The sequence below is a fragment of the Stegodyphus dumicola genome, chromosome 2, assembly GCF_044657685.1.
Source record: "Stegodyphus dumicola isolate Sdum_Otavi_A_Nest chromosome 2, ASM4465768v1".
Classification (NCBI taxonomy): Eukaryota; Metazoa; Arthropoda; class Arachnida; order Araneae; family Eresidae; genus Stegodyphus; species Stegodyphus dumicola.
In genome coordinates, this window is record NC_140769.1 from 240,788,639 (window position 1) to 240,801,241 (window position 12,603).

Sequence of the window (12,603 nt, forward strand, 5' to 3'; positions counted from 1 at the left end):
TTAGATGAGATTCTAATCATTATTTCTTATCTTGTTCATTTGCGGTTTTGCAGCTGAAGATGATGGTTCGGTAAAACCATCGAAACTAGTCCTGTGAAAATTTTGTGAATATAATGCTGATTTTTGTTGTTTGACTTCTGAATTGTATTACTGTGTGCTATGCCAATGACTTGGAAATCCTCTCCATTTCCTTCAACTCTAGTTTCACTGTCACCCGTATTCAGAGTAAAATGCATGAGAAAGAGAGCTGACGCCATTATTGGAGGATGAGCATCAGGTTATTCCTAATTCCCTTTGAGGTTTTAGAAGGCTATAGTAGAAGAACTAAGATGAATACAACAAATACGAATATTTTAATAAATACAGAAAGAATTCAAGTTTTATTTACAGCCCTTATAGGGGTTCTATGTGTGAATACTTGGTCACACGATATATATCAAAACAAGGAATCACATCAAAGAAACAAGGAAAAACATCACCAGATTTAACACCGTGTGGAGGGCCCATCAGCAGCCGATCGGTAAAGATGCTGAACACTGGTAGTTCAGTCCGAGGTTCGAATCCCACGAATGGGCTGGCTACAAGGGCGTATGTAAATTCTGTACGTATGCTAACCACATTAATTCAGAGTTTTGGATATAATTGTAATGCAGGGTACAATATATACTGCTTGATGAAACTTAGGCATTCTTTGTTTATATCTAGCACAATCTTAAAGAAACACTTAAATGTTCCCTTATTCAGTTCCATCAGGCACTCATTTTCCACCCATTTGCCCTCTTCTCTTATACTTGTGCTTCCAAAACTTACTCTCATAAATTTCAGAAATTATATCCACCCCACCAAGCATATACTTATCATTCTCATAAAATTCCATACTTGCTTCTCTACAGAAAGAATCCCACTGAGCAGCAGTGCTACTATTCATACTTAAGTCTGAGTTCTAGTATTCAACTGGGAGCAAATGTATCCAATAATGCAAAATCAAAAAAATATCTTTCATACTCAAATGACTTTCAGAAACCAAGTACCCTCCCTTGCACTTCACAAAACGATTGTTCTCACTAGATTTCTTGCATCACCATTCAAACTTATCTGTAATAGCTTTCCTTTTGCACAATTTCATTTCCTTCTTATTTTCAATGAATCCCATTCTCATGCACTCTTCAAGCAGCTCTTTGGTATCATAAAATGGGCTTTGCAAAAATTTTGAATTTGCTTTTGAGAAGATCATGAGGTGCAAATTATGAAAACACAGATTTATTTATATGTAAGGCAAAGTACGAGGACAGAACGTTACTCAACAGGACAGATTGCAAGGTACAAAATCGTGTAAAGTACCGCAGATATATTTCCATTTTAGAATAAAGAACTATGATTTATTCAGAAGTATCTCATGATTTCTGATTTGTCCATATGTGTATCCATAATAATATACACTTTAACTTTTTAACCAAGTAATTTTTGGATTAGTACTGCTGATCTTCATCAGATTCCCAGCTAGCAGTCTGTATTGCCAGACTATGTATTCCAGTGATCAGCCATATTTCTGCCAAAATGATTATTTTTATATACATATGAGAATTTAAATTTACCATGCTAAATTTTCTGCAAATCAAAATTTTTCCATTTGCATCCAAAAATGAACACAGGCATTTGTGGTCTAAATATATAATTTTTGCTTGTTATATGCATGTCTTATGTTATTTTTCCAAGATCTGAAGTATTTAAACTCTTTGTAGGTCATTTTAAGAAGGGGCACTTTTTTCTGTCACATGATTTTTCACCATTTATGCCAAAAGAATCAAGTCCAGGCATAACAGATGATGTATCCATATCTGACCTCCAGACTGAATTGACAGATTTTGTTGAAAATGAAGAGAAAAAGGAGTGGAACTGCAAATGGAGAGATAATAAACAAGAAAGCTCTTATTGTGGTATTTTTATGTTTTATATGATTTGATATCATTTTAAGATATATTTTTTATACAGATGTGGGAACTTTTACATTTCCATGCAGTTCTTATAAAGGAATCATAGTTGGATGTGTGTCTAAATGTATTGCTATTGGTGGATGTAATAAATGCAGATAAGAGTACTTATTTAAAATATTTTACTGTGTTAAAAAATTATTACAATGAAAATTAAAATATTTAAGCTTCCCAGTTAAAATTCAGAAGTTAATATCAAGGACTATTAAAAATGAGTTTCATATGTAACAGGTCTTATTTAAATTCAGTCTCTAAATTGCGAAGTGGTAATTTTAAAACCATCATATCAAACTTTCTGCTGCATCTGTACTAAAAATTATATTTTTTTTACATAGTTTTAACTAGCTATGTAAAAAATATAATTTTTTTCATTTTAATTCAATATATACTTTATAATATATCCTCTGAAAATAATTTCATTTCATGGTTGAAAAATACTTGAGTGTTCTTCCAAATATTTTTCACTTTAGAAATTGTTAAAAATTAAAAAGGTGTAATCACAGCAGTTGAATAAAATGATTATAATAAGTATGCAAATTTATTGTTCTTATATAACTTTGCAGCTTATATTTAACTTTTACATTTGATTTTGATATCAGAGTTTTAATTGTTCTTAATTCTTATTGCTGAATTTTAATGTGGTGATTTTGAGAGTTTTGTCATAGTGTGAAACGTGGTTCCATACCAAAAGAACATGTGTGCTGCAAGTTAAACATAAACTTTAATGGGTGCTTTCCTTGAGCTTAACAAAACTAATGAACAGGATATGTCAACCTGTGACATGAAAAAAACATAACATGAACTCTGGATAACAAGTGATTAACGTGACTGGTATGTTATCAGATACTTGGCTGCAACAGTTCCATACCTCAGATCACTGCACCACATTAAAGAGAATCTTGGCTACCAGGATGTTAGGAGGACACACAGTCTGCACACACACATACACCTTTCTGGCTTCTACCATGCAACTATGTAGCTTTGAACTTTACACATCTTCAGCATTGTGCAGCTACAAGGAAGAATGCAAATTTCCCAATACTCTCCCTTTCAGAGCTGAAAAGAGAATAAAGAAAAACAAAAACCATTACTTATGTTTAGTTAAACTCTGTTTAGTTTCACTAAACAGTTTCATCACTGCATTTTGAAATCTTTAGAAAATCAAGTCCTCATAGACCAATCAAATCCTAATAGATTCATACATTTTCTATGTTTGTCTCTACAGTATTCTTTGTTAAAATATCAACAGGCATTTCTGCTGTAGACACATATTTAATGTGAATTTCCTTTTTGCCATATTAACTTTCTACCAAACGTAAATGAGTATCAGTGTGTTTTGTTCAAAAGTGATGATATGGATTTTTTCACAGTGCTGTGCACTGTCATTGTCACTGTATAACACAGTTGGTTCTGCTGTCTTCTCTGAAAAATCTAGTTAAAAGCAGTGAACACCAGTGCATTGCTTCTTTTTAAGCTTCAATTGATGCTATGCTTTGTGCGTGCTTGATTCCCAGGAAAACAGGTTTCTTGCTAATAGAAAAAACCATAGCCATTAAATGATTTTCTGTTGAAAGTATTTCAGCCCAATCCACTAACATTTAATACATTCTCATTTGTTTTCAATAAGTTATTTTGACATTTAACATAAATGTAAGGTAACATAAATGTAGTGTTCATTTTGCTTGAATTCAGTGAAAGTATTTCAGGTTATTGTTAAATTAACTAAGTCTACTAACATAATTTGCAACGTCAGGTCATGTAGATGCAGCGAAGTAATTGATCTGATATGAGTGAAAATTTAACAAATATTAATTGATAAAAAATAAAATTTATGGAGCTTGACAAAAAATGGGGAAAAACAAATTATGCTTGTAATCAGCCAACTATTAATCACATAGATTTTTTTTTTTGTGTGTGAAACTGTTTTAAAATACTCCCAGTATTTGTTATGAAAGCTGTCATTTTTTTCATAATTTGATTTCAAAACTCTTTTACTTTTAAAAATGTGTTTTATTTATTTATTGTGCCATGTCCTTTGACTTAAATTATATTAATGTAATTACTGATAAAGCAGAAATTTTGTGTCTACTCATTAGTAAAGTGAACCGGTGTATTTTAAGTGCATTATGTATGTATTAATAATGTCTGCACTCATTATATCCATATTTTAACTTGCTGTTTTATGATTTTTCATTTTAATATTCTTTTTTTGAATAACATTTTGAAGTTTTGAAACTTTGTATTAATATACATTTTCTTAGAAATATTAGATTTGGAAATGAATAAAGACAGAAATTTAAATTGCAGAAATCTTCATTCCATATAATATAATTTTACAAATGATAGTTTCAATGTACTGTATCTGGATTATAGTTTTTAATGTTGTCAGGAAGACAAAATCACTTGATTAGCCATATAATGACTTAAAATGTAAAAGTATTTATTGGCTTTAAAATAATTATTTTTTAAAATATGATTTTTTTTAAATCACATGTTTTTGCTGTATAATTTTTCCAAATTCAAATGTGAATTGTTTTGTAATGTGTAGTTTATTTATTATCTTTTTTTATTTTGAAATTGGTGGAAGGTAATTAATATAAAAGTTATCTTTTTTGCTATGGTTATTAAAATTTAAGTTCAGTAATATGTAAAAGTACAGCATCTGTGTTCTTCATTATATATGAATCTTATTAAATTTTCAATTTCACAGACAATAATGTAGAAGAAATGTTCAACAAGTGGGAAAATCCTATGTTTAATATTTCATCAGAGGTGTGTATTTTTAAAAGTCATACTTTTGTCAAAAAAATAGTGAAAACACAAATAAATTTTACATTTACTTTTATTCAGGCAAATTGTGCAGAAGACCCAAATATTTCTCAGAATGTTCCTCAAATGTATGGTGTTCTGAACTCATATCGTTTTTCAAAAAGTACATTACAGAGTTTACAAGTATGTAAAATAACTTTTCTGATTTATCAAATCATTTTTACTGTAAAAATTATAGATATCCCATACTTTGTAAAATTATAGATATCCCATACTATGTGAATGTACATTTATCCTGACTCACTTGTATAAAACCTTGAGTCTGTACTTTGTGCAGTGAAAATGAAAGAAATCTAAGGAGGATCTCACTTTTAGAATTAAAGAAGGGAGAGAGGAAAATACGATAAAAAGAAAAAGTATTATTCATCTCTTGCTTTTTTTGCTGTAAATACTGAAGTGCATGATTTGAATTAGGAACAGTGTTTTTAAATATTGCATTTTTTTAAAATTCAAGATTCAAAATCTCAGATTTTTGTGCTTTTTTCATCATTTGACTGATTTAAGTTCTTTCTAAAAGAACATTAAATGTATCAACTCAAAATGTGTGGAAATAATACCTTTATGAATGTGCAGTAGGAACATTCATTAAAAAAAAGAATGCTGTTCTTGCAAATTCAGTAGAACTTAAATCAATAATATCACCTGAATATAATCTTCCAGTGAAAATTTGGAGTTTCACATTTAATGTTTCTATGTGTTGATTCTTGAAATAATTCTCACCCTTCTACGTTTGCTTTGATTAAAAAATAAATGGAATAGTATAAGGAACCTGAACTGTTTATTCAAGTATTTTTATCTAATTAAACTGGGAGAATTAACTTTAAGTTTCAAGAATCACATATTTTATTTTATTTTATTTTATTTTATTTTCCCTAAATCTCATTTTTATGTTCCTAATAGATGTAGGAGTATTTTTTAAAATTGTGTTTTTAAATTTGTATTTCATTATGAGATATTTTTTCCCTCCTTTCTGCATGCCTTCATTGTGTAATTGGAAGCATGTCCAACACGTAATCGGGAGGTCCAGAGCTTGAATCCCAGCAAGGGCATTGCAGATTTCTATAGTTTTTTTACATTGAAAAATTCTAAAAGAGACCCTACAAGTGATACCCAAACTAAAAGATGGTGAATTATAATATATTTAGGATTTGACAACTGAATCTCCAAATCAATAGTTACCCTTTGAAAGGGGGAGTATTAAGGTATTTTCTCCCTACTTTCCACGTGCTTTCATAGTGGAAACTGAAAACAAGTGCAGTGCATAATCAAGAGGTCTGGATTTCAAATCCCAGTGAGGACATTGCATATTTTTGGCATCTCCTATATCATGACCTAGTGATTCTTAAACCTAGTGACTATACATCATTAAACGAAAATTAAAAATTTTGTTTTGATTTAAAGCTTTTAATATAAAGTCTTTCTTTTTTTATCATTTTAATTTTATGCGAAGGTCTTAAGAGATTCTAGAATCTTTTATGATTTAGTTTTGTTCCATTTCTAGTTTTAATCATAATAAAGCATAAAGGTATAAATCGTTTTATTATTATTATTTTAAATGGTACATATGTATTAGCAGAACTGGTGATTTTTTTTTTAACTGAAGAAGATGAATGGAGACATATTATTGACCCCAAAATATTTATTACATACATAAATAGATATTTTATGTTTCATTTAGGTATTTATCTTGAAAATCAATCAGTAAACTTACTGAAAAAGGGGTTTTTGTTTCTTCTGATCTGATGGAAATTTTGTGATGATTTCTTAGTTTTGGAGCAATTCTTCTCTTTATAATTTCGTAGCAAAGTGCTATATTTTAGCATAAATTTCACTGCATTTTCTTTCATTGTAAGCAAGTCCCTTAAGTGTATATTTTAAAACCAAGTTTAAAGTAAAAAGTATCATAATTGTGTCATCAAAATTGTTGGAACTTGGAATACAACACAAGAACACATGCAGAAATACAGTGTTTACTGCAGCTGAAAAATGATATTACTTAAAGAACTGTTATGGCATGCTTGGAAGAATTCAGTGCATTCCGAAAGTTTGGTGACTTTTTTGGAGGTAGTTGTGCTAATATGTAAGTACTATTTAAAGTTTCCGTGAAAAATTGTAGGGTAGAAGAAATTTACACCCTCCGTCTCCAAAAAAAGTGTCTTAGCATGTAATCATATTGTTTCTATTCAAGCTTTTCATATCAGCTTCAGGAAATCAAAAACACCAATTTTTAACATTAAAGCAAGCATAGAAATTAAACATATAGTAACCAATTTCATACAAATGACAATGAGTTGTTTATAAATGATATTCTTCTTGCTTCTACTTCCTAATCTCCATTATCTCATATTATAAATCTCTGATGACTTAGTATACCGTCATTACTGTTACTACTTTTAAATTTCCTGTGTGTTTGCAGTCTTTTTAGTTTTTGAAAGTAAAACTATTCTAGAGATATCTTATTTCTAGTTGTTCAGAGTGTGTATTTATATCTTTCCTTTTAGGGCATTTTATATCTTTCCTTTTAGGGCAAAAATACTTTGCTATACTTCGATGATAATTTTATTCGATGATTTTATTTATGGCGGCTATTTGCTTAAGGACAAGTATGCTTTTGTGGAGAATTTTTCAAAGAAAATTAATACATATATATGAAGTACACAAGAAGAATTTTGGGAAGAGGGGAAATAATAAAAAATAATAAGTGAAACTGTTATTGCCAATATATTCAATTACTAGGAATTAGGATTAATTATCAGTATTTTGTGGCTTTTACTACTTGGCTTAAGTCACAAACATCAATAATTCTTGTATAATCTTAAGGTATTAGCACAACATCAGATATAAATTTTGATCTCTGTAGTTCCAGAATATTTGAAGAATTATTTTCTGGTCTGAGCATGTAGATTTTTTTCCCTTCTGAAGTGGAACAGATGATCTGTTCTGCAACAGATGTCAGATCTTACAGATCACAAATCCAACTTCTGAGTCTCACACATAAGAAAGCATCAGATTTTCCCATCTGTGAGAAAATAAATTTCAGAAATATTTATAGCATCTTATATTTTGAAATTAATTTCTTAGTCATATTGATAACCTGGGTCTGTGGCCTCAGGAGAGCTGTGAAAATCACATGAATATTTTCAAAAATGAGTGTGGCATCTGCAGTTTGTAAATGTTAGCAATTCAATTATGGTATCTATTTTATCTTGCTATCAATTATTTTTACTTGAAGAATGGGTTTATCATTTAAAGAATATTTATTTAGATCAACAGAAACACCCAGGCTTATTAAAAAAGATAAAAATCACAATTTTTCAGATTAAACATTTATCTAATGTAGATTTTGAACTTCTGTATCTGAACTGTTTTGAAATTCTAAGAAAACATAATTACAAGTATCATAATTAAAAATCATTGTACACAAGAAATTCCTTTTGTGAACCATGATAGATTATAAAATAATAGAATAATTTTTTGAAGGATTTTTAATTTATGAACCATATGGCTAAAAAACACAGCAAATGCTACTTCTTAATAGCTTTAAAACTTACTTTAAAACTTATTAAGCCAAGAAACTTATTTTTATCATACATGCAGTTTCCATTCTGAGAAAATACTCATTTACGATATACAACTTCAAATAAGTTTCTCTGTCTCTCTTTTTTTTCCCTCCCTCAACATGCAAGCTAAGAAGGACATAGACATTTTAAAACAAATAACATGAATGTTTTTAATTTTAACACAATTAAAGGAAAATATCATTTACTCAAAAAGTTCTCCCAACCACCACCAAAAGCACCGCCATTATGTAGGCAATAAATACCTTTGTAAAGAAGGAAAACAGAGTAAGAGAGACATAACTTTGATGATATTTTTCATTTAAGCTGCCTATCAGATTTAATTTCAAATATTAGTTCTTTTTATCATTTCAAATGGAAGTGATTAAAATGTTCTGCAGAGCTACCATAAATGATTCATTTGTTTGAAAAGGTTATTTTTTCAAAATCAAATTTCAAAAAAATAAAAAAAAATTTTGTCGTCCAACAAGACAGAGCACCCCTGTCATTGGCACATCCCAGTTTGTGACTGCCTAAACGATGAACTTTCGCATTGCTAGATTGGGCGCATTACTAAGAAGACCTAGCTTTGTTCCCCTGGCCTCTCAGATACCTTGATTTAATGCCCTGCGACTTTTTCCTGCTAAGAACCTTGTTTATGTGCCCTCATTACTGCAATCCTTAGCTGAGCTCAAAGAATGCTGCAGTGCAGACAGTTGGCAGGACTATGCTACAAAATGTATGGAATGAGCTTGATTATCATCTGGATATATATCTTGTCACTATAGGGATACATATTGAACATTTATTTGTACAGGGTGTATAAACTTGGTGAGTTTGTGGTTCTTTCCATATATCTATCATGTGTGTACATGTAATATTTTTGAAAGTGTAGCCTTTTCAAAATGAATAAATAATTTATACTAGCTCTATATGTAAATCTTTTTTAGTAAATTAGAAGATTCCAAACTATATTACAATGCATACATAACAAAATAATTCCAGTAATCTTCTGAGCAGAAAGAAACTTCAGTTGTGAAGTTAGTAAAAATAATCCTTAATGTGATATAAAATAATTCTGATCTAAAAGAGATATGAAGAAAGAATGATTTCATGGAAGAAAAAATGATTTCATATCTAAAAGAGATGTGAAATCACTTTTTCTTCCATAGATTAAAAAATGAATGAATAAAAAAGTGATTATGCCATATGTAATCTTTTTCATTCTTATTTTGCTAAAAGATTATCATATATTTAAGTAGAAAATCAAACCCAAGGGTGTAGCTAGAGGGGGGCAAGGGGGGCATCTGTCCCCAGGCGCAGAATCCAAGGGGCGCCAAATTGATATTACGACATTGTAGAATTAAATGTTTTCCATCCTTGGCAAGCAGTAAGGGGCGCGAAATCTTCAGTTGTCCCTGGGCGCTAAAAACCCTATCTACGACTCTGATCTAACCTAATCTTGTAACTTTATAGTCTGTTTAGGTGTTATGAAATAATTCTTTGCCTAAGCGTTATTAAATATTAATTACCCACATTGCACATTAAGTTATGATTTAGTTTTAGTTATGCTTTATTAAGTTAATTAATAATTTTTCAGGTTATTGGACAAGTAGATTGCAAATTCATTGCTTGTGTCCTTCAAGATTTCAATAATGGCTGCAATGGTATGCATTGTCTTCTGATTTTTTACTGTTGTATGTATAAAAAAAGGTTTTTATCATGTATCAGATTTTATTCTATACATTTTAAATGAGTAGTGGAGAAAATTATTGTATTACTTTCAGGCATTAGTAAATAAATTGATGATAATCATTGATTTTACCCACTTCTTTGAAGCAATTCCCTTTTTTTAAAAAAAAATTTTATGGTTATTGTCAGATATCAATATTACCTTCCATAGTCACTTCATGTGTGATTTAAAAATTCTATTACATGGGAATAAGTGCAATTTTGATTCTTTTTTTACTGTATCTTAACTATGTGAAAAGAAAAAAATGTGTGCTTGTTTATCTTGCTTCACAAATCCTGGAGAGATTTTGTTAAAAAATTTTACCAAGTTTGATTAGCTACAAAAAAGTAGTATGTAGATAAAATGTATGATTGCAGTTTAGTCAGATAATTGTTAGTAAGTTATTGTCAAAGAAAATAGAATGTGAATGAAAATGGAAATTAATCTTCCACAGAAATTATGAATGTTAGCTAATGCAAAAGTACCCTTTATTTTCACATTTTGTTAGATAACCAGAAATCATTTGTTAGATCAATCACCCTTTACTAGAAATTAGAAGAAACTGATTTTTATAATGGAAGACTTAATATAGTAATATAATATTGAATTTTTATCTCCCTTCCAAATTTTTTGTGTAACTCCCCCCCCCCATAAAATATTTCCTAGCATTTGAAACTAATTGTGATGAGGGGGGGGAATAAGGGTACTTAAAAAACTAAGAATTTAAAAACCCGAAAGTGTACATCTTCTGTAGAATATCTTACACTTCTAATGATTGCATACATTCAAATATTTTTTGGTGCATAAATTTTTTTGAAAGCAAATCCTTTCCTGTGATAATATAATTGATGATACAATACATCATTTCATGTATTATTATAGTAAATTAACCAAGAGATTTCTAATGCACTGGATAAAATGAGCACTTTTATCTGGTCATGAGATTTGGTATCATTTAATACATATATTATCTTGTAATTTAAAACTGTTTTCTTATTCACTTTAATGATTTTAATGATCTAATGGAACAAAAACTAAAACAACTGTTCAAATCTAGTTAATAAATGCTGTTTAACATAGCTCTTATCCAAAAAGCAATGTTGCCTTGAAGGTTAATTCAGAATTCATCGATTTAAATTTTGTAAAGAATTATAAAACAGCCTGTATTAGCAATATGACTTTTGAACTTTTTTAGATCAAAAGTTGCTTGCATTGTTTGATCAGCATGCTGTTCACGAACGGATAAGGCTAGAAGAACTTTCCGAGGGTGAGTATTTTGTCTGCATACTAAATGTAGATCTTATATCAAAAATGTAATGTTGCAGATTTTTATTTACTTTGGAAATGATTTTTTTTAAACTATCACAATGTTAGTCACTGTCAGATACCATAAATCGTGAATATTCTGTAATATTTGACAGTAATAATAAGTTTTTTTTATTGCAGTTGAAATTATTATGTCTAAAATAAACTTCAAAATCTTTCCCAAATAATATCTTGTATATTAAATAAAATAAACATCCCCAACAACTTACTCTGCATTATATAGTGTTTAAAAAAATAGTAGTTTCCTATATAACTTCTGCTGTGTAGGCATTATCTTGAAGCAAAAGTTATTTTGATCCACACATTAAAGAGTTTAGAAAAATTTATGCACTTTCAACAAAGAATTAATTTTTAAATGCCTCCTTCCCCACTGCAGTATGAGTAGTAATGAAAAGGTGTTTTTCTCAGTAAGAGAGCTATAATTATATGAAGAAATTGAAAGTATTTCAAAACTGTATAAAGTGTAAATTCCAAAAAGTATCTTATAAAATAATCAAATTTAAAAGGAATTCATCAAGTACAGCTGCTTTCTATGGTGAGTTAGAGAAGATTTTTTAAGCCAATTAGTGCAAAAACCTCAGTTCGTTCTCACTGTATTTATTCAAATTCTTTTTATGTAACTTTCAGTAGTTTTACACTTTCAAGTATTACTATCATTAATTTATGCTTGCACTTATTAGTAACAGCATTGTGGAGATGGCTTAATAAACTACCTATGTCATGTACATTATGGTGTTACTGTTAGCTAGTGACCAACAATGCTGGAAGAAATTTGCCTGAGAAACAAGTTTCTCTTAAATCAACAACACAACTTAACAGGTTTCTCTTAAGTTTAAATGGGAGGGTTCTCTGCCAAAACAGTCTCGCTGCCATTTCTCATACAGAGTCATGGTAGGCATGAAGATGAGAGACTTGAGACATTCTTTTTGTGAGTTCATCAGTGACCCTGAATTCTCTAAGACTTGAGAGGAGGGATATTTTAAATGTCTCTATGCTACACAGACATTATATGCTTAGGAAACATTATATGCTTTTTCTGGAAGGAGGAAACATCCAAGCTTTCGCTGGAATTTGAACTCAGCAGCACTAACAGTTGTACTGATCAGGTCAGCACCATTAGCAATATAGTTTTGGAAAAGATCAGTATAATAGGTTTCAAACGATTTCA

At 29.8% G+C, this 12,603-nt stretch overlaps 1 protein-coding gene across 2 annotated transcripts in view; it reads left to right on the top strand.

Moving 5' to 3' along the window:
- The window catches only part of LOC118180967 (DNA mismatch repair protein Mlh3-like), a 49,104-nt gene that overhangs the window by 23,344 nt on the left and 13,157 nt on the right, over positions 1-12,603 (top strand). For both annotated transcript variants that reach the window (XM_035350050.2, XM_035350051.2), the window contains exons 4-8: positions 1,743-1,937; positions 4,702-4,763; positions 4,842-4,943; positions 9,978-10,044; positions 11,305-11,376. In XM_035350050.2, the coding sequence (XP_035205941.2) occupies positions 1,743-1,937; positions 4,702-4,763; positions 4,842-4,943; positions 9,978-10,044; positions 11,305-11,376 (498 nt within the window). The remainder of the gene's footprint in view (positions 1-1,742; positions 1,938-4,701; positions 4,764-4,841; positions 4,944-9,977; positions 10,045-11,304; positions 11,377-12,603) is intronic.